General features: G+C 37.0%; 7 protein-coding genes and 2 pseudogenes across 9 annotated transcripts; 5 read left to right on the forward strand and 4 right to left on the reverse strand.

Moving 5' to 3' along the window:
• The first annotated feature begins 1,192 nt into the window (after positions 1–1,192).
• LOC146671897 (hemoglobin embryonic subunit alpha-like) lies at positions 1,193–2,145 on the forward strand. Of its 2 annotated transcripts, none has more exons than XM_085405246.1 (3): positions 1,193–1,318; positions 1,424–1,620; positions 1,930–2,145. In XM_085405246.1, exons 1-3 carry the CDS (start codon positions 1,306–1,308, stop codon positions 2,056–2,058), a joined length of 339 nt encoding a protein of 112 aa, XP_085261372.1. In that variant the 5' UTR covers positions 1,193–1,305; the 3' UTR covers positions 2,059–2,145. The 2 variants fall into 2 exon arrangements, with proteins under 2 accessions (XP_085261372.1, XP_085261373.1); XM_085405247.1 differs by having other exon boundaries at positions 1,206–1,319; positions 1,414–1,620.
• A 1,643-nt stretch (positions 2,146–3,788) lies between these two features.
• Positions 3,789–4,594, reverse strand: LOC146671898 (hemoglobin subunit beta-like). Its single transcript, XM_085404313.1, has 3 exons — positions 4,438–4,594; positions 4,102–4,324; positions 3,789–4,004 (listed from the first exon to the last, which is right to left on the reverse strand). The coding sequence occupies exons 1-3, from the start codon at positions 4,527–4,529 to the stop codon at positions 3,876–3,878; spliced, it is 444 nt and encodes a 147-aa protein (XP_085260439.1). The 5' UTR covers positions 4,530–4,594; the 3' UTR covers positions 3,789–3,875.
• Positions 4,595–6,073: 1,479 nt separating this feature from the next.
• Positions 6,074–6,964, forward strand: LOC146671899 (hemoglobin embryonic subunit alpha-like). The gene is made up of 3 exons (XM_085404314.1): positions 6,074–6,221; positions 6,327–6,534; positions 6,772–6,964. The coding sequence occupies exons 1-3, from the start codon at positions 6,124–6,126 to the stop codon at positions 6,898–6,900; spliced, it is 435 nt and encodes a 144-aa protein (XP_085260440.1). The 5' UTR covers positions 6,074–6,123; the 3' UTR covers positions 6,901–6,964.
• Positions 6,965–8,953: 1,989 nt separating this feature from the next.
• On the reverse strand, positions 8,954–9,792 carry LOC146671900 (hemoglobin subunit beta-like). Its single transcript, XM_085404315.1, has 3 exons — positions 9,638–9,792; positions 9,256–9,478; positions 8,954–9,170 (listed from the first exon to the last, which is right to left on the reverse strand). The coding sequence occupies exons 1-3, from the start codon at positions 9,727–9,729 to the stop codon at positions 9,042–9,044; spliced, it is 444 nt and encodes a 147-aa protein (XP_085260441.1). The 5' UTR covers positions 9,730–9,792; the 3' UTR covers positions 8,954–9,041.
• Positions 9,793–15,038: 5,246 nt separating this feature from the next.
• Positions 15,039–15,964, forward strand: LOC146671901 (hemoglobin embryonic subunit alpha-like). Its single transcript, XM_085404316.1, has 3 exons — positions 15,039–15,188; positions 15,297–15,504; positions 15,742–15,964. The coding sequence occupies exons 1-3, from the start codon at positions 15,091–15,093 to the stop codon at positions 15,868–15,870; spliced, it is 435 nt and encodes a 144-aa protein (XP_085260442.1). The 5' UTR covers positions 15,039–15,090; the 3' UTR covers positions 15,871–15,964.
• Positions 15,965–18,109: 2,145 nt separating this feature from the next.
• On the reverse strand, positions 18,110–18,964 carry LOC146671902 (hemoglobin subunit beta-like). Its single transcript, XM_085404317.1, has 3 exons — positions 18,811–18,964; positions 18,419–18,641; positions 18,110–18,325 (listed from the first exon to the last, which is right to left on the reverse strand). The coding sequence occupies exons 1-3, from the start codon at positions 18,900–18,902 to the stop codon at positions 18,197–18,199; spliced, it is 444 nt and encodes a 147-aa protein (XP_085260443.1). The 5' UTR covers positions 18,903–18,964; the 3' UTR covers positions 18,110–18,196.
• A 1,601-nt stretch (positions 18,965–20,565) lies between these two features.
• LOC146671903 (hemoglobin embryonic subunit alpha-like) lies at positions 20,566–21,636 on the forward strand. Its single transcript, XM_085404318.1, has 3 exons — positions 20,566–20,712; positions 20,801–21,008; positions 21,442–21,636. The coding sequence occupies exons 1-3, from the start codon at positions 20,615–20,617 to the stop codon at positions 21,568–21,570; spliced, it is 435 nt and encodes a 144-aa protein (XP_085260444.1). The 5' UTR covers positions 20,566–20,614; the 3' UTR covers positions 21,571–21,636.
• Positions 21,637–24,106: 2,470 nt separating this feature from the next.
• On the reverse strand, positions 24,107–26,133 carry LOC146671904 (hemoglobin subunit alpha-A-like; annotated as a pseudogene). The gene is made up of 4 exons (XR_014911631.1): positions 26,126–26,133; positions 25,084–25,177; positions 24,801–24,979; positions 24,107–24,399 (listed from the first exon to the last, which is right to left on the reverse strand). The product of XR_014911631.1 is annotated as a hemoglobin subunit alpha-A-like (transcript).
• Positions 26,134–26,643: 510 nt separating this feature from the next.
• On the forward strand, positions 26,644–27,354 carry LOC146671905 (hemoglobin subunit beta-A-like; annotated as a pseudogene).
• Positions 27,355–27,568: the final 214 nt, after the last annotated feature.

A 27,568-nucleotide genomic window follows, 5' to 3' on the forward strand; every position in this document is an offset into this window, starting at 1 on the left:
TCACATTTGTGCCAGCTTAGTTAATTAGTTTCATTATTCATAAACGTTTTCGTTACCTGATGTTTTCAGTATTACAGTTTTAAAAAATCATTTTAATGTTAGGGAATCACACAGAGCTACATTTTTAAGTTCGGGAAATTCAGAATATCATAAGAAAGAACACCTTCTGAATCGAGCTGACTCACAGACCAAATCCCAGTCTCATTTAACAGATCTGCAGACGTTTTTTTAATTAGCTTAATTAACTGTAAGTAAACATAAATAAAGAATTGTTTAAAGATAAGGTGAGATTAAAAAAAACCCCAGAAGATTCCACTGCGCTGGAGAGATAGCATTTTGGTTTTTATTGAAACTTTTTTGGTCTCATTTTTCCATACTTCTATATCTCTTCCGCTAATTTTAGGTTGATTTTGGCAGAGTTATCATGCCCTGTGCTCACATGGGAACCTAGAAATCAACTTTCCTTCCTGAGGCTAACGGCTCAGTGTGCACCCACCTGTTGAACATCAGATATGTTTCAGTAAGGTGTTGGCTGCTAAGATATAACGTCATCATGTACAAGTCATCATGTTGGTAACTGACAGCCTTGCAAAATCTAGAACTTGAATCAGTATTTCTAGTCCTCTACATGTTTAATTTTGGTTTTTCAGTACTAAGCTGTATGCTACGTAATTTTTATAATATGTTCTTGTATAATAATAATAATAATAATAATAATAATAATAATAATAATAATAATAATAATTATTATTATTGTTATTGTTATTATTATTATTATTATTATTATTATTGTTGTTGTTGTTGTTGTTGTTGTTGTTGTTGTTGTTGTTGTTGTTGTTGTTATAAATTTAAAATGTCCATTTTACTGCTTTGACTTATTTCAGCACCACATTAATATGAACAGCAACAGACTCAAAGACAACAATCACTGTCACTGGAAATCTATGTTTTGGGTTTTAAAACTGCAAACTTTTAGTATTCAGTTGGATTAATTGAATTAATTTATTAAATAAATGAATAAATAAACACTGCCTTGAGACTGGCTTACGGACTGGTCTTCAGAGCCACCATCGCAATTTTATCTTGCGTTTATCTCGAGCAGAACCTTGTGGTCATATCTCTGAGGTGGCCCGGGTGTGTCCATTGCTTGTTTCATGTATAAAAGCCCCCGTAGTTTGAGCTGATCAGGAAAAGCGAAAAACAAAACAAAAACAGGCAACATGACATCCCTTTCCGAAAAGGACAAGAACATAGTCCAAACTTTCTGGGCTAAAGTGGCTGGCAGGGAGGAGGACATCGGTTGTGATGCTGTCTCCAGGTAAATATGCCTTATGATATACAACCTATGACCCCAACTGGACAGACCCTCTGCTGCATTTTTTACCTACTATTTACTTAACCTACATTTTACCTATGCTGACAGTGTACCCCCAGACCAAGACTTACTTCTCCCACTGGAAGGACCTGAGTCCCGGTTCTGACCCGGTGAGGAAGCACGGAGCAACCGTGATGGCTGCAGTTACTGATGCTGTCAGCAAAATTGATGATCTGATCGGAGCTCTTCTGAGCCTCAGTGAGCTGCACGCCTTCACTCTGAGAGTGGACCCTGCAAACTTCAAGGTACTTATTTATTAAATCATAGCAGTGAAACTTTTTAGTGTTTTGCTGTGAAGGTTTGGACCTAAATAAAACAGATCACAACTTTTGTGCATTTTCGTATTAATATAAAAATAATTTAATAGATTTAATATTTTTTTGTCTTTAGACATCCCAAGTTTTTCTTCCCAAATCACTATTCTCAAGCATATCTATTTTCTGTCTAAATTACACTTAACCCAGACTGTGCGGTTCAATCGTACAAAAAAAAATGTTTGCAGAATATTACAGCAATTAAATGTGACTTTAAATGTGGCTATCATGTTTTCACAGGTTCTCTCTCACAACCTCCTTGTGGTCCTGTCCACCACATTCCCCAACGACTTCACCCCCGAGGTCCACGTGGCTATTGACAAGTTCCTGACTGCGGTGGCGCTTGCCCTGTCTGAAAAGTACCGATAAATTGCACTCTGACGGTCAACAACATGGGCTTGGATACTCCCAAACTGATTTTTAATGTAAAAACAAATAAATAAATCTAATACAGTACTGCTGTTATCTGTGTGGTGAAGTGAATTTATTTAAAGTTGATATCAACTTTCAATTTGGTGGCAAATCTAAAAAATAAAAACAATATACGTGTAATAAAGGAGGGCTGAGATGAAAGGCCAACAAAATGTGCCAGAATTTATTAAAAGTCAAGATGAGTGACCAATAAGCTTTCAGCTGGCCACTAAATAAAACTTAATGTGCAAACACAGAAAGAGTGTTCAAAGTAATAGCCTACCTTTCTAACCATTAAATGCGAGCTGCCACAGAGTAACGATTTTATTTGTTTCTACAGCTATAATGTTGTGCAATAAAAGTAACATCGCTATAACTTTATTGCAGGCTATAGGAGGCTGCCGATGTTTTGCAGATCCCAGCACAAATTAATATTCTGACGATTATATTTTTTTTAAATAATATCAACATTAATTCTATTCATTCTATAAAATAGCTTTTTAGATGCCTGTATATATATTGTTGCTGCAGCAATTATGCTTTAAAATAACATGGAAAATCCAATCCAAGATAAACCCAGAACACAACACAGCAGCACATGCTGTAGTTTGCTGAGAACATCTTTATTATTGTTTATGATTCCTTTATAATTGTCCAGAGCAATGCAATAACCAACAAAATTTGTAAAGCAAAGAAAAAAATGTGTACGTTCAAATGATTTATAAAACCAAACGCTGCAAACTTTATTTTCATTATAACCATGGCCAGGGTCACATGCTCTTATTAGTAATTGACAGTTTATTTGACCTCGATCAGTTACAGCACAATCTGATTTACTAGAAGTTATGCCTTTAAAAAAAACACCCCAGAAGAAGATAGTAGTGATGTGGGATAATGCAGAATAAGGTATCGATCTGATACCAAGTAAATAAAGGCCCAGTTTTGCCCATACCAATACTGATACTGATACTTTAAATCTATATAGGCAGTTTATGTAGGGGAGAGCAGTGTATCAGGATTTATGACATGAGTCATGTCATACAGTTTACGAATTCTTAACACATTTTTAATGTCGTTCTACACTAATGAGTCGACACAACTTATCTCACAAAGTTCAGTGGGCTACATACTGAATTTAGAGAATACAAACAAATTATCAACCCTATTGAACTGCAATCGATCCAATACCATGGTTGTTATGGATACCATCAACTAGAAGACACAATGGTGTTTTCCTTTTACAAGTATCACCTTGCTCACATTTGTCTGTGTGTGTTTGTGTTTGGATGTAGTTGTATTTCGTTTGTACATCAGCTGTCTCACAGAACAGTATAAAAGAACAGTGTGTAGGCCTATATATTTTTCTATATATGAACAAAGCTTACAAGACTCTCAAAGAGTTACTTTTATTTACTAATATGACCATATATTCTGAAAAAAGGGGAAATAAAATGAACAACTTGAGGTATATGCTTCATATATCGCATTTATTATCAGCATTTTGAGTCACACTTTAAAAACAGTCCTCTGTAGCTCTCTAGTAGTACTGTTTTCTGAGGGAGGACACCATTTAAAAATTAAAAGAATAGGCTCATTTATAGGTTGCACTACAAGATACACCCACCATTTAACTCTTCTGCTACACCCTGATATAATTACAAATGTTGGAAAAGGAAAAAACAACAAAGTGAAGAATATGCCCATTGTTTTATTTATTTAAGCCTCCTTAAGACATGATTAAAAAAACTGAGTATGTGACGGTCCTCTGCAGCTCTCTAGTAGTACTGCTTTCTGAGGGAGGACACCACCACTGCCAGGAACTTCTGAAAAGCTGCGTGTACCTCAGGAGTGAAGGCTTTACTCAGCTGGGAAGCAACCACAATGGTCAGGCAGTGACCCAGGAGCTGTAACACAACACAACATGCATGAGATATCATGAACATGCTAAATAAATACATAAATATCAATAGAAGCCAGTACCATCAGTTCAGCATTGCCTACCATGAAATTGTCAGGGTCCACCTGCAGTTTCTCAGAGTGCAGCGCGCTCAGCTCTGCATATGTGGCCTTGATGTTGTTCATGTCCTTCACGGCTTTTTCCAGAGCTTCCATGATGACTTTTCCATGAGACGCAACCCTTGGATTTGATGTGATGGCAGCAGCATTGTAGAGGTTTCCAAATCCACCGAAATACCTCTGAGTCCAGGGGTAGACAATCAGACACCTGCGGAAACAGACAATTTTAAATAGCTCACAATTATTAAAGAAGAGTCATATATAGAGTCATATAATCTTGCACATTCTTTAAGGGAGTGAATATCAGAAACATGGTCATACCTGGAAAAAGCTGCTTGCCCAACGACCGCATAGTCGATCTTGGAGAAGATGTCCTGGATCGTGGTGCGCTCAAAGTCTGTCCACACAACCATTTTGCTTTGTTGAGTTTTTCACTTGTCCTGTTAGTCAGCAGGTCACGGCGTGCAGCTTTTAAAGGTCTGTTTCGCTCCACCCACAGATATGCAGTTGGGTGGAGTTAGACAGTGGGATGTGCCAGTGTGGGGTTTGGCAGGACTATATTCACTTCACCATCAAACTGAATCAAAGAAAATGATTCAGTTTTTTCATTATCATTGAATCATAAATTAAATTCTAAATTATTTTCATTCGTCACTCTCAAAATCTGCGAATTTAGCCTCTGACCACTCAGATAGCTAATTGTGTCTACTCAGGTATACATGTGAGCCTCATTAGCTTTTATTATTTTATGTCCTGTTTTTTACATTTCACTGCAATGAAGGATCACCTCTGTCTAAACAGGAAATCTCAACTTTTGAGCTCTTTTGTGAACAAAAAAAGAAAAAAGTAAAAATAAACCCACAGATATCCAGGAAACATTTACTGCTCTCAGGGTGGATCCACCTGTTGGAAGTTTAGATAAGGCAGAAACAAACGTCATCCTCAAACCTTAGTCATCGTAAGTTTTAACTGCCTGAACAAACGGCAGTTAACTGCAGAATTTCAATTTGGAGTAATGACTCCTTGGCAATCTACATGTCTATATTTAAATCATAAATTTGAAGTGAAATTACATCAAATTTTGCTTGAATGAATTAGACCACCATCCAAATCTGGGTCCAAAATCTCCTGTGTAAAAAGCAAAATAAGAATGTTTAATCCACTGTTAAGATTGCAGCTGTCAAAATATAAAAAATTAGCTCATGCTTGAAAAGAAAATGCCTTGTTATAAAAATCCTCTGATATCATTAATTAATTGTTTTCCATTCTGATATCTGTTTGCAACATAAATAAATACGGGATTCACTAATGTCTCACCTTAAAAACTGAACTGTCTATCAAAGTTGATTATTTTAGATGATAAACAATTATTTTAATAAACAGTCAAAGTTAAAAATACAGTTTTCATTTGTTAATGTAACCCATGAGCCAAAAACATTGCAATTTTAGGTATTTATGAAAAAGTATTATATTTCATGATTTTCTATTTTATTTTTAAAATATGTACACACACACACGCACACACTCACACACACAGATATACATATTTAGTATACACATTCAGTAATGCGCAAATACTCTTATATTGTACATATATTTATTCGTATAATTGTCAGATTTACCCGCTCTTATATTTTGCTTGTTATTATGTTATTGTATTTTTGCTTGTGAAGCTCGCACGCAAGAATTTCACTCGCATGTACTGTACCAGTGTACCTGCACATGTGATGTGACAATAAAACTGATTTGATTTTGTTGTCTAGAAATACATTTTCCTTTTCCACTCTTTGGTTTAGTTTTATTTCTTTATTGTGTGCACTAACTTTATAGGTGAACACCATTTAAAACTCTTTTTCTTCAGTAGTTTTCAAAGCTATGTTGGGCCTGTCCAAGAGCCTGTTGCTATCTCTGAGGTGTGTCGGGTGTGTCCGTTTACTGTTCTACATATAAAAGCCTAAAGCTTTTCTGGTGGTCAAGACAACTTCAAACAGAAATCCAACAGACAAGATGACTAGTCTTTCTGCTAAGGACAAGGACACAGTCAAAGCCTTTTGGGCTAAGGTGGCTGGAAAGGAGGAACAAATCGGCTGTGATGCTGTCTCCAGGTAAATATGGATTATGACTTATAATCTGGACCCAAATGGACTGCTTTAACGTGCTCCTTTTTTTAAAATATATGTACTGTTAACTCACCTTACATTTTTACCCAGGATGCTGACAGTGTACCCTCAGACCAAGACTTACTTCTCCCACTGGAAGGACCTGCGCCCCGGCTCTGCCCCGGTGAAGAAGCACGGAGCAACCGTGATGACTGCAGTTACTGATGCTGTCAGCAAAATTGATGATCTCACCGGTGGTCTTCTCAGCCTCAGTGAGCTGCACGCCTTCACTCTGAGAGTGGACCCTGCTAACTTCAAGGTACTGACATACAATAAATTCTGAAAGTGGTCCTGATTTCGTTGTGTTTTTTTTCATGAAGGTTTAGTTGCAGTTTCTTTGTTTCTAAGCTTAATGTACATTTAATGTTTAACTTCTTGTAGCAGTACTGAATACTGAATCGCAGTATTCAAATAAACAGAAATAAATAACCCTGGCATGCATTTTCTAACAGCATGGCGTTTTTTTTATAAAAATGTGATCTTCATCTTTTCACAGGTTCTTGCTCACAACCTCCTCGTGGTCCTGGCCACCGTGTTTCCCAACGATTTCACTCCTGAGGTCCACGTGGCGATGGACAATTTCCTGGCTGCTGTGGCTCATGCATTGTCTGAGAAATACCGTTAAAGTGTACACATGAGCAGATGTCTCAATTTGAATAATGAAACATAATAATAAAATAAAAATCAAACTGTTGTGATTATTTTTATATTCTTCTTGTGTTTGCAAACAATAAGTTAAAAGGATTTAAAAGCTTTCTATTTCAGGTCAACAACACATTGGCCCACATCTACATCCATTTTTTTAAGAGATGTAGACTGACCCTAACCTTTGATATGATTATAAATACTTGGCTGTTTGTAGGGGGGTAATAAGAAGACTTTGCAAAAATGTAGTACAACTTGACAAAAGCCAAGCAGGAGTTTTCCTTGTTGTTTAGTTCTTCCCCTAAGCTTATAACACATCTGAAGCTACATACATAGCATAGAGAAGTCCATTGAAAACCTGAAGTAAAATCAAGATCTGAATTCAGAGCAGTTGGGACACTTTTACTTGACTTTCAAATTCTGCATTGGTTTCTCTTTTCTATAGTCATTTATAGCGATTTAAATAATAACTATTATGACAAAAGTCACCTCAATGCGCTTTATATTGTACAGTAAACACATTGAACATAGGAACACAAGACCTCTTCAGAATAAAAGAAGAAACATAATTAGACGCAGACATGACAACAAGAACTTGACAACACAAGACACGCAGACATGAAACACATGAAGGGCAAGGGAGACTTAATACAGGGGTTGAAGACACAAAGGGGAATCTAATAAAAAAAAAAGTCTATAATGGCAACCTAGGCATAATAGAAATGAACACGGGGAGAACATGCAGACACACAAAGAAAGGCTCCAGCTAGGTGGCGGAATCAAATTCAGGACCGTCTTGCGAGGCAACAGCGCTAATCACCGCACCACTGCGCTGCCATTGATGCATGACTGTTATCTGTTAACTGGCCAATTACTGAAATTAATAAAGAAATATGATTTAGTCACAGAAACACTGGACACTAAGTTATTTCCATTAGATAAAACAATAATTTTCAAACAAAACAAAACATTAACCCATTTTCTCTGTGGTAGAAAAAAGCTTTTGTGACTAAATAGGTAGATCAAGCCCAGAAACAAAGACCAAAGGAGACCTTCATAAAATTTGGAATAAAGATACAGTTTTTATTGTTGCCACTATACACACTGTATTGTGAATGAAACCATCAATATGTGATTGAAATCCAGACTTTCAGCTTTAATTCAAGGGTTTTCACAAAAATTTTACATTCTTTCAAATACTTTCTGCCAAAGCCTAATTTGACTTTCTTGGTCTTCAGTGTAATCAGTGGTTTGGACCTTGGTGCAAACTCAGCAAACTCAGTATCTCTTGATTGCGACTTTGACAACTCCTCAAGAGTGTTAGATGTTGTAAGTTTTATTTTCCTCACCACAGAAATAATTTTTGTCAGCATGCACTTGTATTTCATTGCGTTTAAGGTTGTTTGGTGTGGCTGCTTATTAGTCAATTGTCCTATAATTTTTCAAGTTCTCAAACTGGGGACTTTGTATAAAAATTACTTTAATTCTAAAACAGTTCATGAAACATTTTTGTAAAACCTCTTGATTTAGAGCTGAAAGCAAGCACTTCAATCACATGTTGACTGATTGATTTACAACCCACTGTGGTTATGTATGGAAGCAAATCCACAAAAACTGGGTTCTTGTCCTGAACATTATGTGCATGCATTTGGTTGCATGGTTTTTAATGCTCTTATTGTTATATCAGCCTGCACCACATACTTTGCTGTGTTTAGTCGTCACATTTGTTTTTACAAGCTGTGAGTTCAATGGATTCATTTTACATTATAATTTTTGAGCGGGATCATAACATTGAGTGTGCTTCCATTTTACTTGATGCACCATATAATATCTAGGTGGTTGTTGCATGACTTTTATATGTATCATTTCGCTTTTGATATTGAAATTTATTTTGCTAATAAGGTAGATATAAACTTTTACATTTTGGTGATTTAACACTAAAATTAGTAAACTGTTGGGGGTTTTTAAGTTTAACTTATCATTACAGACAGTTTATTTTAATCATAAACAAAGTGAAAAAGAAAACAGGGAAATTTCTGAAGTTGCTTAATATTTTATTTTGTTTAAAGCTCATTGAGACAAGGGTTTAAAACAGAGCATGTGACGGGCCTCTGCAGCTCTCTAGTAGTACTGTCTTCTGAGGGAGGACACCACCACTGCCAGGAACTTCTGGAAAGCTGCATGGACCTCAGCAGTGAAGTTTTTACGCAATTGAGAAGCAACCACAATGGTCAAGCAGTCACCCAGGAGCTGTAACACAACAAAACATGCTTTAGCAATCTTCAACTCGCACACACATAACAATGAAAATCAGTACCATTAATTCAATACATACCATGAAATTGTCAGGGTCCACCTGCAGTTTCTCAGAGTGCAGCGCGCTCAGCTCTGCATATGTGGCCTTGATGTTGTCCATGTCCTTCACTGCTTTTTCCAGAGCTTCCATGATGACTTTTCCATGAGACGCAACCCTTGGATTTGATGTGATGGCAGCAGCATTGTAGAGGTTTCCAAATCCACCGAAATACCTCTGAGTCCAGGGATAGACAATCAAACACCTGAGGGAATATATAAATAACCGATTTGCTCTTAGTTCTAAAAGAAAAAATTACATTGTGTAATGCAAAAAATATGCCAGCTTTTTTCATTGCACATAAAGATGCTATTCAATTAACCCCAATTTCTTTATGTTAATATAAACACAAACAATGTTTCACCTGGAAAAAGCTGCTTGTCCAACGACCGCATAGTCAATCTTGGAGAAGATGTCCTTGATCGTGGTGCGCTCAAAGTCTGTCCACACAACCATTTTGTCTTGTTGAGTTTTTCACTTGTCCTGTTGGTCAGCAGGTCACCAAGTGCAGCTTTTAAAGGTCTGTTTCACTCCACCCAAAGATATGAAATTGGGTGGAGTTGGAGAGTGGGAGTTGACTAAACTGGTTCAGTTTAACGATTCTGAGTTCAGCTTTAATAAACCATCAAAATGAATCAAAAATTAGTTTGAAACTTTTATTATGGACAAATTCAATCCATATTTGGATAATTGATCAAGGATCTAATTAACAATTATCTTTGTTTCTCCTTTTAATTGGTTTTGATGGTTGAAAATTTTCACTGTTAGAATTACCAAAATTACTGTGACTGGTAAGATAAGCTTTAGTCATACAGAATACATAAATTTGCTGTAGCTGTGTAAGTCTTTAATGTATGAACAATATATTTATATATTTAGATAATAATTCTCCAACACATGGTACCTAATATAGATATAAATGCTTAGGAGCAGTGAGCAGCCAACTCCAGATTGTAAGTCAGTGCAATGGAAAAGAGAACTTTTGGAGAAACTCTGGTATTTAAAGTGTCTGTAAAATTCTAATTTCTTGTTCAAAATTAAAATTGTGTATCAGTCAATCATTTTTCTTGGTATGAAGTGCCCAAATTCAACAGCAAACAGTTTCCAGATCTAAATATCTTTACTGAAGTGCGTAGGCACCGGGCTTTTGGTGCCAGAGCATGTGAAAGAAGTGACATAAAGAAATATATAATCTCAGTTAGAAAAGTAAATCAGTTTTTCTCCTTCAATATTAATTTTACATGTTAAGTATAACAAACATTTTTGTATTTTTAAATAATTAACACAAATACGTAAATACAGAAGCTGTCAGTGTAATGTGTGAGCTTAAATTTTGAAATTAGAGATTTTGTCAGTATTTTAAAGACACCAAAAATACTAAAGCTTAATGGGAGGTCTTCATGGTGTTTAGATCTAGTAAGACAAGAACAATAAGATACACTCATAAAGGAAACGAAGTTCACTACAGAATGTATTGTTGTTTATTTAACTACACATAAGACCAACACTTTTTTTGTTATAGTTATGTTCATAGGCCTTATGAACTCACAACACACTTATTAGTCTGAGCCTCATTAACTTTCATAATTGTATGTTTTCCTTTTCACACTTCACTGAAATGCAGGATCACCTCTATCTAAAGGGGAAATCTCAACTGTAAGCCATGTGTGAGCTCTTCTGTGCTCCCAAAAAACGTTAGATAAACACACAGATTTCCAGGAAACATTTATTGCTCTCAGGGTGGATCCACCTGTTGGAAGTTTAGATAACACAGAAACAAACGTCATCCTCAAACCTTAGTTAACGTAATTGTAAGTGCCTGTACAAATGTTAGTTAACTGCAGTATTCAAATTTTAAATCAGAATCCCTTAGCCGTACAATCCACTGTAAATGTTTATATTTAAATTACGTCTTTGAGTTTAAATGACAAAAGTTTTTAGTGCAGTGTTCAAATTTATTAGATCACCAGCCAATATGAGGTTTGTGCCACAACTGACCTAATTTCTTAAAGCATTTTTTATGTTTCTATAATGGTCAAATCACCAATATGTACAAACACTTAAATTAAAATGTTAATGCCAAAATATAATTATTTTCATTATCCATAAATTTTAAAATGTACAGCTTTACAAAAAAAAGTAAAGCACAATATTATTTCTTGATTGAGATATCAAATTACAGTTACTTACTCGCCTGTTATCCTTTATTTAATCAGGTAAAAGTCTCACCTAAAAAAAACAAAAGGAGAACCCTTTTAAGAGAAACCTGGCCACAAGGACAGTAGAAGTTATAATATAATAAATAATAGATAACAAGTAAAGAAACAAATGGGTCATTCCATCTCAAATCAGCCAACTTTTAGAACATTTCCTGCTCAACCGTCTCCAATTTGGCCAAAAACTGTCCTTTGACCTACTTTCAAATCTTTTTTTGCACATTGAAATCTACATGTTTGAACATGAATATCTCCAATTAATGTTCAAACATTTACACATAAAAGCCTGAAAATGAAATAAAATAGAATCAGGATCTGCCAGATTTTTGAGACAGAAACAAAAAAAAGTCTGAGTTAGTTGAAATATAAACACAACAAAAAAAGAAATGTCCAGCACTCCTGCAAAGTCTGATATTTGAGTACATATTAATTGAAAACTTCAAATTGCTTAAAAATAACTACCGTAAATGTCGGGCTATAAGCCGCTACTTTTTGCACAAGCTCTGAACCCTGCGGCTTTTAGTCAGGTGCGGCTTTTCTATGGATTGTCCGTGATTTTTGTCATATCGTAAGACGATTTGTTTTGTGTGTTCCGCTGTTGTACGGCACTACGTTGCCTGGCGGAAGGATCGGGGTTCAAGAGTGGTATGTTAGTCACATGTCCGTCCGCCAGGCAACGTAGTGCCGTACGAAGTAGCGCGAAAAACAAACTTCAAAGTAGCGCTACGCATTCAGCGGGAGGCGTGGATGATGAGCGGCGATAAACTTGCAAGTTATGCCCAAAAAGCAAGTTATGCCCAACTCCACCGGTGGATTCTGACAGCGTGGAAAAGTGTGAAAACATCCACGATCACCAACGGATTTTGAAGGGCTGGACTGCTGCATGATGGAGAGGAGGACACCGCCACGGCCCTTCTGAGGGTGTTCGACTCTGACACTGACAATGAGGATTTCTTTGGTTTTGAAAGTGACAACGAAGGAGAGAAGAAGAGTGGATGACGAAGCCATCCTGAGCCTGTTTGTATCCGACACTGGAGAAGAGGACTTTGGTGGTTTTAGTGCGCAGGAAGAAGAGAAAGATGGTGGTGAATGACTGACTTTTCTTCTTGTTAAAGCTGTGTCACTGCACCTGAGCCTAAAAGGTAGTCCGAATCTATTTTTCTGGTGTGCTGTAGGCTACTGTTATGTACTACATGTGCAAATATGTACCCATAACTTGTTTTTCAAAATATTAATAAAAGTGATGTCTCCAAACAGCCATCTCTTTCCTGACAATTCCCTTTGTGCATATTCTCTTACATATGATAAGTCAACATTGAAACACCTGCGGCTTTTGGTCAGGTGCGGCTAATGTATGTACAAAACAGGATTTTCCCCTGATTTTAGCTTGTGCGGCTAATATACAGGTGCGCTTTGTAGTCCGGGAAATACGGTAGTGATGATTTCTGAAAGATTTGAAGTTAATGTAATACATGTTGTACTCTAATCATAACTTAGTAAAAAAAATTGTTAAATATGTTCTAAAATGTCATTGTTGATAGATTTCATTGAGGGTCGTTCCATCACTAATCTTCACATTTACAGAACCTTTACTGTTAAACCACCTCAAATTTGAATAGAAAAATATTATATGCTTCAAGGTTTGGACATATCATGATTGCTGTACAATCTTAGCTTTATATATAAAATACTTTAAGTTATATATGTTTGTTGTTTCCTTGTATATTTTAACCCAAATTATTGATGGCACTAAGTTTCAGCATGATATGTAACTAGAAAATTTCTTCAAAATATAAAATATTACATGCACATATTTAACAAAATTGTTTTCTCAGTTATAAATTGAGCATTATCTGGAAATTCCAGAATTTTGAGCTTGTGATATTTATTTAGTCCAGCATGAAAGTTATATGAAAATGGGATGTTCTTCATTTTTGTGAATAAGAATCTAGTGTTAAGAAGTATTCTGTGTTTATTTTAGGGTTATTGTTTAGTTTTTTATTAGTGTGTGCTCGAACACAGAACTTTACAGGACATTTTTTTCATATTTTATTAGCCAATGCTCTGACAAATATCTGTCCCAAATGATCAATTCTGATTCATTTTGATAAGAAAGGACAGTGAAAACAGGCTTTAGCAAGAAAAATGTCATGAAAGTGTCCTTTGGGGGAAAAAAAACTATATAAAAACTTACTTGATATATGAATCTAAAATTACCAGCAATCAGTATATACTGTATATTGAAACTTTGGACCAAAAGGTTTTTATATAAACAGGGGAAAGCGGAACTGGAAACTAGATGGTGAAGTTTTTAATATATAAAGCTAAAATTTCACAGCAATTGTAATATATGTCCAAACTCTGAACTATAACATTTTAATGCAAACTGGAGAAGGTTGAACAGAAAATGTTATAAAAATGTGATGATTTGAGTTTGGACTGACCCAAGTCTTAAAAACTAAAAATATGCACACATGTAACAAAATTACTTTCTGAGGTATAATTACAGTATCATCTGAAAACTCTATTATATTTATCTATCTATATTTTGTTGTATTTGGACAGGACAACCTACTGATATTGTTGTTCTTGTGGTACAAGTTATATTGAAAATGGCATTTTCCTAATTTTTGAAGTTTTTAATTAATGTGTGCTCAAATATGGGACTTGCATGAGTACTGGAGTTTTTTGTTGTTGTTGTTGTTGTTGTTTTTCTTTCATTTTGGAACTAGCTCACACATTTTGTGATGTATCTGTCTCAATTTCAGGATCTGTATTAATTGTGACTTTAAGAAAGACCAGTGAACATTTCAGGATTCTATCTTTGATAGTCTTTGAAAGATTCATGTTCAAACATTGCTGCAGATTTCAATGTATGAAAAATTGTAGAGCAGAAGCCTTGATTTGAGACGGTTTGACCCCAAAACAACTGATATTGCATTCAGACGTGAGCACTAACATGCAAATCATATCCAACAAGAGATCATTACAAAAGTGAAATTAAAAGCAGTCATACTGGCCAAAAAGGTATTTTCTCGCTCCATTAAATTGATTGTTTTTTTTATTATATTTTTTAACCTGTTTGTGAAATAGGTTAAAAAATAAATAATTAAATAAATGTATGCCTCACCTTAAAAACTGAATTGTCTATCAAAATGTATCATTTCTCAAGATAAACAGTTATTAAATCAGTTGAAATCAAAAACACAATTTAATTTGTTAATGTAGGCTATAGACTAACAGATATTAAAATTTGAGGTATTTATAAAAGTATGTTACTTTGTGGTTCTATTCTTCAGAAATACATTTCTCTTTTCAAGTCTTTGGTTTGATTTATTTATTTATTTTTTCATTGTGTGCACTTTAATTAAGTGAACACCATTCAAACATCTTTAATGATTTACTCTTTTTCTTTAGTAGTTTAGCTAGCATGACAATTGGTTTACCGTTTATCTCACCAAAGGCGTTACATGTCACTGGGGGCCTGTCCAGGTTGCTATCTCTGAGGTGTGCCGGGTGTGTCCGTTTACTGTTCTACATATAAAAGCCTAAAGCGTTTCTGTTGGTCAAGACAACTTCAAACAGAAATCCAACAGACAAGATGACTAGTCTTTCTGCTAAGGACAAGGACACAGTCAAAGCCTTCTGGGCTAATGTGGCTGGAAAGGAGGAACAAATCGGCTGTGATGCTGTCTCCAGGTAAATATGGATTATGACTTATAATCTACGAACCCAAATTGACTACTTTAACCTGCTCCTTTTTAAAAAAATATATGTACTGTTAACTCACCTTACATTTTTATCCAGGATGCTGACAGTGTACCCTCAGACCAAGACTTACTTCTCCCACTGGAAGGACCTGCGCCCCGGCTCTGCCCCGGTGAGGAAGCACGGAGCAACCGTGATGACTGCAGTTACTGATGCTGTCAGCAAAATTGATGATCTCACCGGTGGTCTTCTCAGCCTCAGTGAGCTGCACGCCTTCACTCTGAGAGTGGACCCTGCTAACTTCAAGGTACTGACATACAATAAATTCTGAAAGTGGTCCTGATTTCGTTGTGTTTTTTTTAAATGAAGGTTTAGTTGCAGTTTCTTTGTTTCTAAGCTTAATGTACATTTAATGTTTAACTTCTTGTAGCAGTACTGAATACTGAATCGCAGTATTCAAATAAACAGAAATAAATAACCCTGGCATGCATTTTCTAACAGCATGGCATTTTTTTTTAAAAATGTGATCTTCATCTTTTCACAGGTTCTTGCTCACAACCTCCTCGTGGTCCTGGCCACCGTGTTTCCCAACGATTTCACTCCTGAGGTCCACGTGGCGATGGACAAGTTCCTGGCTGCCGTGGCTCGTGCATTGTCTGAGAAATATCGTTAAAGTGTACACAGGAACAGATGACTGACAGCAGCATGAGATTGAATTCTTACTGTCAAACTGAATTTGAATAAAAAAGGAAACAAATCCAATCAAACTGTTGTGGTTATTTTTGTGATCCAGTAAATGTTTTTTTTGTTTAGACAATAGATTAAAAGCATTACAAGTTTAGGTCAATGGCAGGTGAAGACAAGTCATCCTGAATGAATTCATTTGGGTCATGTAAACAACCACTTAAATTGTTGAGTATTTATAATTTTTTTCTGTCTGTTTTAATTTTATTTTACAGTCAAACTCTGCAGTGAACTTTTTCTCCTAAACATGACTAGTCTATAGTTATTAGTAGGAAATTATTAGTTATTAATTATACATCATCACATTTCCAAAGTCAGAAAAAAATTGTATTTGTTGAACAAAAAATTTTACAAACAATTATTTTTAAAAAAAAATCTCTAGTAAGTGGAGAGGAACAGCAATGGTCCTCTGTCCTAAGACTTGGTATCTAAGGGGATAGGGTTTCTTAAGCAATGTGTGATGGCTGCATGCAACCACACAATTGAAATACTTGGGTAATATTCATTTGATCTTTTTGTCTTACGTTTACATTGTGCTCTAAAGCTTCTGTGATCATAAGTTAACCAATTTAATACTTTGAATTTACCTGTAATGCATGACAGCACTAAGCTATAGTCCAAACGGTGGCACAGACTCTGTTTTGCATTGTTTGTTGTTTTACATGAGTATGTGTTATATTAATTATATTTCTGTTCTTTTTGAGCTACCTGGCCTCTGCTCCAGTCCTGGTTTGGGTGGAAGAGGAGGCTGAGGGTGGAGCTGGTTTAAATGCAGAAGCCAATAAAATGGACTGGACCATTTATTGTGATCATGTAGGGGGGGATGGGGTTCTTCTTGAATGATGGTTAGCTGTTAACTCTTTAGTTTAGTCACCTTTGGTGTATATAACAGTTTATTCATTTGCTATATAACTAGAGCTGTTTCCCATTTGGGCAGGTCAGTTTGTTGAGTTATGTTTTGTGAAGTGAATTTTGTTAAGTTAACCTCTTTTACGGGCCCACCTGGTTCTTAAAAAAAGTTTTGTTTTGTCATTTTGAATTTTTGTAATCATTTGGTCCTTTCGGGGGTACAATAAAATCCATTTTTTTGAAGATTACATTTGTGCCTATGTGTTCTTGGCTGCTTGGTCCATGATACAATGACTCAAGCATGTAATGTCACTTCCATATTAGTTGGGACAAACATAAAAATTTAAAAAATGTGCAGTTTTGCCTTTGTACACCAACACACTGGATTGAAAACAAGAAAGTGCAGGCTTTCTCTCAGCTTTTTTTTTTTTTTTAAAGAATGAATGCACTGACCAACTCAGAAACACCAGAACAAAAAAGGACAAGTGCATAATCACTGAATTATTTCAATGAAAACCAATTGTCACGACATGTAACTAAGCCAAAAACCTACTTGAAGAGGCTGGTGTATCACTGTCAGAGTCTTCAATTAAGAGATGTGTGCATGAATGGAAATAGAGTTTACAACAAACCACAGAATACAGTGACAGCCAGGGAGATGAGACTAGACTTTGCCAGAAAACATGTGAAAGATCCTGCACAGATCTGTAAGAAAAAATATAACATTTGGGAATTAATTTGGGAGAAGGAGAGAAGCAGCTCATGATGTGAAGCATGTGGAGAACGGGCGAGGCAGTGTTATGGCATGGGAATGAATGGCTGCCAATGGAAGTGGGTAGTCAGTGTTTATTGATGATGTGATTGCTGATAGAAGTATCTGGGTGAATTATGAAATTTACAGGACCATACTCTTGGCTCAGAATTTGTGAAATGCTGTAAAAAATTATCAGACTGTTTTTTGCAGTGCAAAAAAACATACTACAAAAATATTCCAAGAGTTTCTCAAGGCAAAGAAATTGGATGTTCACAGTCTCCAAGTCAATCACCTGATCTCTGTCCAGCAGAGCATGCCTTTCCACAAATAAGCAGCAACTGGAGGCTACAGTCAAGGTCTATCAAAACAACTCAATAGAGGAAACAACATTTGGTGATTTACATGGGTTCTGGATTTCAGGCAGCAATTGGCTGCAGAGTCTTTTCATCCAAGCATTTAAAAATGGCTTTAATCCTTAAGCAGTCCATACAAGGTTTTTGCAAAGGACATTGTATTAAAACTTAAAGATAATAAAGCAAGTGAAAAAAAGAAAGGCACTGGGAACTTTCTGAAGTTGTTTAATATTTTATTTTTTTAAAAACGTATTGAGGCACAATTAATAACAGAGCATGTGACGGGCATCTGCAGCTCTTTAGTAGTACTGTCTTCTGAGGGAGGACACCACCACTGCCAGGAACTTCTGGAAAGCTGCATGAACCTCAGCAGTGAAGTTTTTACCCAACTGGGAAGCAACCACAATGGTCAAGCAGTCGCCCAGGAGCTGCAACACAGCACAACATGCTTTAGCAATCTTCATTGACACACACAAACATGCAATACTGGGAATCAGTGCCGTCAGTTCAGCATTGCCTACCATGAAATTGTCAGGGTCCACCTGCAGTTTCTCAGAGTGCAGCGCGCTCAGCTCTGCATATGTGGCCTTGATGTTGTCCATGTCCTTCACTGCTTTTTCCAGAGCTTCCATGATGACTTTTCCATGAGCAGCAACTTTTGGATTTGATGCAATAGCAGCAGCATTGTAGAGGTTTCCAAATTGACCAAAATACCTCTGAGTCCAGGGATAGACAGTCAAACACCTGAGGGAATGTGTAAATAATTGATTTGCTCTTAGTTTTAAAAGAGAAATCTACATTGTGTAATGCACAAAATATGCCAGCTTTTTTCATTGCACATAAAGATTCTACTTGAATAGCCCAAACTTCTAAAAATAAATTTACGTCAATATAAAAAAAAACTATGTTTCACCTGGAAAAAGCTGCTTGCCCAACGACTGCATAGTTGATCTTGGAGAAGATGTCCTGGATTGTGGTGCGCTCAAAGTCTGTCCACACAACCATTTTGCTTTGTTGATTGTTGCTCTTGTGCTGTTAGTCAGCAGAGCCACAAAGTCACCTTTTAAAGAGTTCTTTTCACTCCACCCAAAGATATGAAATTGGGTGGAGTTGGAGAGTGGGAGTTGGCTAAACTGGTCAGTTTAACGATTCTGAGTTCAGCTTTGATTAACTGTCAAAATTAACCAAAAATCTGTTGGAAACTTTCATTATGGAATATCTTACAGACTACTTATTCTTCTATCTTGGGATAGGCTCCAGCCCTGAGTGACCCCTAACAGTTAAGAAAATTGGAAGTAAGGTAATCAAAAATATTTTGCAGACCTGGATAGAAATAAAGAACTGGATGAAGTACAATGAGTATATCCTTTGGAAAATAATGAATTCTAAATTTCAGTGACAAAAAACTTCTTGTGCTTGTAAATAATACATGTTTTTTTGTTTGTTTGTTTTTTAAATGGACCAGATTCCACAGATTTTAATTTTAACATATGACCAAACCATAGCATTAAGGTCCTGCATTTGCCATTTGTACATGCGTTTAATAAATAAACTTGATAAAGAGTTTTCTTAAAGAGGAAAATGACAAGAAAAGAATGGTACACCCACACATCCTACAGGCCTTTATTGACTGGCTGTAAGTAGAAAAAAAATTTAATAACTTTGTCTCAGCTTTTGTTTTTTTCTGGTTATCCACAAAACCTTTTCTGTCATTCTCTTAAATATTTTCAGTATTTCTGCCATATTTTAAAACCTGTTTTTCATCCTCAAATTTCTACACCTGATGTTTAACTTTACCTCAATATATCAGTAGCAACTGTCCACTCTGAGCTACATTTGAGCTCCTGTGGAGAACAAACAGCTGCTGTAAAAATTTAAACTGCCCTGTGAGAGGATTCACCTGCTGAAGATTAGATAAGCCTTAAACTGACACGGTTTTTTGAAGTGAATGTCATTGACATAGATTTTGGTTGTAGTGTTGGTAAATGATAGCCTAAACAACAGTATTTAAATTTTAACCTACACATTAGAACATCCCTGGACTCTCTGTGTTCAATTATATCCGTGATAGCTGCTTTCCACATTAGGATTTGGATTTGGTTTTTGATTATCTGTTTGGAAACATAAATTAGCCGTTGACTTATTAGTCTAAATATAGCCATAAACATTTAGATGCATGTGTATGTACAGTAAATGTATCTATAAAGCCCTGCTATAAATCCAACTATCTGTCCAGACCCAAATTTGAAGCCAACAGCCTTTTTAAAGTTATAATCATGTACCCATTTTGCTTTTTCTCAAATTATTATTATTAAATACATAAATAGATAAAGAAATACAAACTAACAGGTGACTTGTCGTGAATTAAATGGTAATATTAGACTGATATAAATTCAAAAATTGGAAGGTTAGTGATTTGATTTAACTGGCTCTCACTGAAAATTTAAGTTTTAAAATATGCACATTCATTTAATGAAGATGTTTCTTAAGTGAAGCCAAAAAGAAGAAATGAATTCTGATTATCTTGTTAAGTTGTCTTGCCTTATAGAGTCTTTTGTTTGGTGTTTGTCTCACGGGAACTGTTACATATCATTTTGAACATGCCTAAATTCCAGTACCTTATCTGTGAGGTGGGTCGGGTGTGTGCATTTCCTGTTTCATATATAAGACCTCCACAGTTTGAGCTGAACACAACTCCAACAGCAACAACAGGCAAGATGACCAGTCTTTCTGCAAAGGACAAGAACACAGTCAAAGCCTTCTGGGCTAAAGTGGCTGGTAAGGAGGAACAAATTGGCTGTGATGCTGTCTCCAGGTAAATATGGCCCCACAATGCCTACAAAAACCTGCTCCTGCATTTCTGTCTCTTACCCGCTGGCTTGTTCTCTTACATTTTTATCCAGGATGCTGACAGTGTACCCTCAGACCAAGACTTACTTCTCCCACTGGAAGGACCTGCGCCCCGGCTCTGCCCCGGTGAAGAAGCACGGAGCAACCGTGATGGCTGCAGTTACTGATGCTGTCAGCAAAATTGACGATCTGACCGGAGCTCTTCTGAGCCTCAGTGGGCTGCACGCCTTCACTCTGAGAGTGGACCCTGCTAACTTCAAGGTACTGATCATTATTACTGTCATGTTTGTGGGGTGACATTATTTGAGGTCATCTACTTAATAAAAAGTTTGTGGTTCAGTGTAATCACTGAAGTGTGAATTTGTGTGAATGTTAGAGAGAAAAAAGCCTAGTCATAGAAAAAGAAGTACTTATATGAATGGGTCAATTAGGCAAGTTGTACGAAGTGCTTTGAATGCTCCAGTAGACTAGAAAAGCAATATATATACATCGGTCCATTTACTATGACAGCGTTTGCCAAATTAATTTTTCTGTTCTATTGTGAACACTGATTGGACTACAAATTAAACTCACTCTAACTCAGCTTTCATTTGATCTTAGATAGATTACTGGTTGATCTGAAATGATGTTCTCTGGTTACAAATAAATAAATGAAAAGTCCATTCATTTCAGTGTGATCATCATCTTTCCACAGGTTCTGTCTCACAACCTCCTCGTGGTCCTGTCCACCATGTTCCCCGAGGACTTCACCCCTGAGGTCCATGTGGCTGTGGACAAGTTCCTGGCTGCTGTTGCTCTCGCCCTGTCTGAGAAATACAGATAAACTGCATTATGTGCTCGAGTACTCACTGACAGTCTCACATGTAATAAAAGATCCAATGCAATTAAACTCTCATGGTCGTTTGTGGTGATCATTTTTAAACAGTTGGATTATTATTGTAGCTTTTACCAGGAATGGGTTTTTTTCTCTTTATGGGCTAATTAAAGAAGAGTAGCGATTGATTTACTGAAAGCTTATATACACAACTTAAAAATAGAGCATGTGACGGTCCTCTGGAGCTAGTAGTACTGCCTTCTCAGGGAGGCTTGAGCTACAAAGACTCTCCTGGAAGCTGCACGGACCTCAGCAGTGAAGTATTGACCTAAACGAGCAGCAACTACAATGACCAGGCAGTCCCCCAGAACCAGCTATTCCTGTTTTATCGTCATTATTCCGAATTGCTTTCTTTTTCTTCTTCCTATTATTATTATTATTATTATTATTATTATTATTATTATCTTGGGTGGATGAATGGATGGAGTTTCGATGGGGGGGGGGGGGGGGGGGGGAATGAATTATTTTAACCACGCAGAAATACCATGACAGCTTACATAGGGTGTGACCTCGGTTGGCGTCTCACCCCGCCCCTGCTGAAGATTTTGAGTTCATGCGAAACACCTGTTACACTCGGTTGGCGTTTTGTGCTTCAACTTATTTTTAAAAATATATGAATGCATAAAAATAATAAAAAATAAAACTGACACAGATCTGTCACTATGGCTGCCACAGTGTCAGTGTCTACTGTCTGTCTACTGTTTACTATCATAGCCAAGTGCTAACAAAGGTAAACAGTTTTCGCAAGTTTTCCCAATCCCCACTAATGAATGTTATCTTGTTTCAGGATACACAATACCTGCCATTATCCAAAGACACATCTGACCGGATGTGTCTCCTTTTCTCTTTTTTTCTAAACTGAGGACCTGATGGCTTTGACCTTTTCTTTTCCACCTTCCATCAGTAATTTTTGCGCTCTAATATAAATACCCAACCCCACAACATAAACTAATAGAGCTACACCTTGTATATGTTTTTTTTTCTTGGATTTCACACAAACCAGGAATAAAAATTAATACATAATGGGCTTGGATTGACAATATTATGGAAGCAGCCCGGCCCTCCCCGTGAGACTTCAGCACAGCAGCATCAGCAGCAGGCGCACCGAGGCCCCTCACGCTCACTTTTTGGGTATATGTGTGTGATAGATTTTGGAAAACAAATTATAAGTCTGTATCATTTCAGGGATTTGGAGTCATTCTGATGGATTAATTTAGAAATTTTAATCACGTTAATCCTGAAGACGGCATTAACGTTGACAGCCGTAGTTTGTTGGTTTATTTTCGGTGCCCATGCAATCCCCAAAATGCGCTGGCATGACGTCGGGGCAGCATGGGTACGAGCAACTTTTTTGCCGATGCCATGATGCCACCCCCACCACAATGCTGCCCTGGGCAACCTCCCATGTCGCCCATATCAAAACCCGCCACTGGTAGCACCCCACCCGCACTGTGCATTGTCCAAAGACGAATCCCAATGATGGGGCAGGAATTCGCACGACTACTTGATTTTTGGGAATCAAAGTGTGTGCTATACACAGACTGATGAAATAATTAAGGCTACAGAACTACAGACTAATTTATAATACACACTAGTTCACATATATTCACTTCAACGTTGAGCGAGTCTTTAGTGCTCATGTGTATTTTATGACCTCTACCTGTTTCCCCTCAGAAAATTTGAAACAATGCTGACTCTCAGCCATCCTCATTATGGTTATAATTGAATTTTCATCTGTGTTTCTATCTGTGTTGAAATCTGAAATTCCTCTTCATTCAAGATGTGCTCTGGCACCAATCATAGGCGACAGCTACTGACAACAAGAAATAAAACAGTTTAGAGGGGCTGCTATGGGCTGAACCGTTTTTCAAAGAAGGGGTTGGGGTGACACTGTGAAATATATTCAATTTTGAAATTCATATTCTGTGTTAATTCTGTGTAGCTAGAATCAAAGTGTTAATGCTAGCTTTTTTTAAATAACAATATTGTCATGTGCAAAACTATGACAGTGACTAGGGGCGACGAGATTATTTTAGGGTGCACCGCAGTATCTGCCTTGCCATGACAGCTCCTTTATCTAAGGAAAGCTGCCATTCAGAAGGAAAAGACGAGGACCACAGAGGAGGTTCGTGGATGAAGGCACATGATGGGACATCTAAAGAGGGCAGCCGAAAGAAGAAAAAGGCCAACTAGAGCAATCAGATGGTCTACCCGCGTTGATAACAGCTCCTCATTGATAGTGTGACTCTGATGTCGTATATAATTATTACTTTAGTTTGGCCTATTATGAAAGTAGAAGTATGTTTTTTACTTGCTGTTTTTAATCATCCCTAAATCACTCGTGCGCACAGGAAGTCAGAATTTCTAATTTAATGTGTTGGATGAGTGACGACACACCAGGGAACCCTTCACAAGTTAAAGAGTAAAGGGGCGTGTCCGAGGCGTCTGCTGTCGGAGCAAGTTAAACAGTTTTGTTTTATTGAGAATTAAAAATAATAATAATACAAGTATATACCGTGACTAAAGTAAAAGAAATGTAAACATGTATTAATTTCATATAGTAACTGTGTTCTTCTATTATAAAATGGATGTTGGTAGTGTGGCGGATGACACGCTCCATGCAGCGATTGGTGCGCCTGAATCTGGAGTTTAGCGGTATCTGTCGGACAGCGCCAAAGACAAGTTCTGTAGAAACATGTCAAATGAGACGTGGACTTCAGGGGTGAAGTCTTCCTGGGAGAACATGGCCATGCACAAGATGATGTTGTGAGCAAGAATCTGTATAAATAAATAAATATGGAGAAAACGTATTAATTCATAAATAACGAGAAATACATAAAATTTCAGACTCAGAGTCAGAATACTTTAATAATCCCTAAGGGAATTGTGTGAGTTATAGTTGCTCCAAGACAATAACAGTAACATACTGAACTAATTAAATAAAACAATATATTACACAGTTTATAAAATATAAGAAATGGCTCTGATCGACATTTTACTCTAAACTGTAAAACTTTGTCATTTGTTATTTTACTGTAGAGCGTGTGCAAAAGGCTGTAACTATTGCAGTGTGTACTGTGCAACAACATTATAGCTTTATATTACTTTTAGTATTTTGCTCATTGAGAAATTGTATGGACTTATGAGCAATGCATGGATCATTCCCTCCTTAAGCTTACCGTGAAGTTGGCAGGGTCCACTCTGAGCTTGAAAGCATAGCTTGCTTAGATTGGTCAGATCTCCAACAAGGTCGTCAATATTCCCGACGCCATGATGTTGGCGCCGTGCATCTTCACCTGTGCAGAATCTGGCCCAGTGAGAACAGTAGGTCTTGGTTTGCGGATATGCAGTGAGCATCCTGTAAAACGTAAACGTGATAAGTTATGATAGAGCGAAGTTATTACGTAGAATGTGGTGCATGATGTGTGCACATCGTCAAAACAGAAAATAATGAAAACCAACCGGCCCAGAGCCTCTGCTCCAATCTCAGGGGCTTTCGGAGTCGCTTTATCCCAGAAGGACCACGGTTTTGTCCTTTCCAGAGACTCGTGTCTGCCTTTAAAGGTTTACGCAGCAGAAAGAAAAGTTAACTAAATTCTGAAAGTTGTTTGTTACTATCTTTCTTTATATGGAACTAAATTGCACGACACCCAGTATCAAATCTAATCCACACCTTCCTGTTCGAGTTTAACAAGCCATTTCTAGAGATAAAAGTAACCACACCCTGTTCTCAAGTATTTTTAGTCGCCGTGTTATCTTACCTTATAAGTCTGTATTTATAAGGTAAGATAAGTACAAAATAACACCTAACGTCAAATTAGTTAGTAAAATAGCGATGAATGCATTAAAGAACTGATGTCAGTATGAAGGGGCTGTTAGGATGCCTGGGTCGTCGACCCAGGGTTTTTGAGTTTATGATATTATTTATACTGTCTAGTTTTTGGTTTCTTTGAGTTCTGTCTTATGGCTTAGGTCTCTGTCTTCTTTAGTTGCTCTGTCTCCCCTATCACCTGCATCCCCTTGTCTAGTTCGCGTCTATGTGTATCTTAAGTTCCTATATCCCCGTGTTCAGTCAGTGTTTGTGTCTGCCCTGTTCCCACGTCTCTGTTCCCTTTGTAGTGCCTGCATGTGAGTCTGTGTCTTTGTTCAGTCTGTGTTATGTGTTTCCTGTTTTACTTTGAAGGTCTCCGTCTTTTCTCAGTGTGTTCAGTTTACGCTTCTTTGGTCTCGTCAGTTCTGATTTGCCCCAGCTGTGTTTCCCTTCTGTTACTCATTTCCTGATTGCTCCCTCTGTGTATTTAAGCCCTGTGTTTCTTAGTGTCTGTGTCGCGAGCTACCGGTTTCCTAGCTGTGTGTTCTGTCATTTCTCTAGTTTAAGTTTGTTTTGAGTTTTTCAGTTATGTTATGTTTTGAGTATTAAATTAAAGCCTTTTTTGAGTTCACGTCTGTCTCTGGAGTCTGCACCTTGGGTCCTATTCCTGCCTGCACACAGCCTTAACCTAACAGGGGCATGCAGTCTAAAGGAATAGTGGCAAAATTGCTAATGAACGGGAAAAAAATCTATATAAATTAAAAAGTTAGAGTTAAAAACACACTTCAACATATTAGATGCTCATATGTGCAGGTGCTGAGAGAAAAATAACAAATGAAGAAAATGTTTTGGGGTTTTTGAGCTTTTCTCCTTATGCAAAAATCACACCTTCAAAATCAGTTAAATTCTGCCTTACATTTTATCATATTCATTTACAATTAGGTTTATTGGTAAATGAATATTCGACACTGAATGGCGTCGAACAATTGATGTCGAGTTGATGGTGTTTTTAATGTTTCATGTTCTTGTCTTTTTTCTGTTCTTTTCCCAGTCTTCTGGCAAAAATTATATCTGACTTATTAACAGCCTTTGTCCTTGGTTCTGATCCAATCAGATGCTTCCGGACTAAGAGGGGTGGTAGCGGCCAATTAATAAAGTCCTCCAAAAGGGACCTATGTTTTGTGAACGAAGACTAATTTCAGCGAAGCTGGAGAAAATCTTATTTCTAACAATATGGTCGAGTGGACAGGTGCTGAGCTCAGCGCGATCACATACCTGTGGGGAAAGATTTATGTGGCTGAAATTGGCACCCAGGCCCTGAGCAGGTGAGTTACGTTAGATGATAATTTAACGACGCCTATTGGTATCATCAAATTAATTATTCTTGTTTTTACACGCCTTGTTATTTACCGCATGATAACAGAATTTGTTTTTGGTTTGTTTTCGTTTTGTTTTTATTAATCTGCCACAAAACAACTTAATTCAACCGAAATAAAAGAAAGTAAAACTCTTTATTTCAGGCTTCTGATTGTGTATCCTTGGACTCAGAGATACTTCCAAGTCTTTGGCAACTTGTCCACCAATGCTGCCATTATGAGAAACCCCAAAGTGGCACTGTGATGGTTGGTCTGGAAAATGCTGTGAAGAACATGGACAACATTAAGCAGACCTACGCCAAAACTGAGCGTTATGCACTCTGAGTAGCTCCGTGTTGATCCTGACAACTTCAGGGTATGTGATCTGAGACTTTTTCCACCAGTGATAATGATGAAGCATGCCATTATTATTGTTTCCCTTTCATTTTAGGTGCTTTTTGTGTGGCCTCCAAGTTTGGACCTCAAGTCTTCGCCCCTGATGTCCAGATGACCTGGCAGACATTCCTCGCTGTGGTCGTCTCTGCCCTGGGCAAACAGTACCACTGAACTTGTGGAATTATAGTTCATATTCATAACCAAATAATTTACAGCAGTGTTTCCGTTTAGCGCTTCGAAGCTGATGCATGTGACAAATAAATTTCCAGTTAAATAAAATTCTCTTTGTGTGATCATTTTCAATTGCATTTTGTTTTTCTACTCAAGCCTTCCAAGAGCAGATTTTTACAAGGGATTGTGCACTTATACTGAAAATGTTCATGAT

Source organism: Rhamphochromis longiceps, linkage group LG4 (genome assembly GCF_057381845.1).
Source record: "Rhamphochromis longiceps isolate RC_006_pf linkage group LG4, R_longiceps_female_GT1.1, whole genome shotgun sequence".
Taxonomy (NCBI): Eukaryota; Metazoa; Chordata; class Actinopteri; order Cichliformes; family Cichlidae; genus Rhamphochromis; species Rhamphochromis longiceps.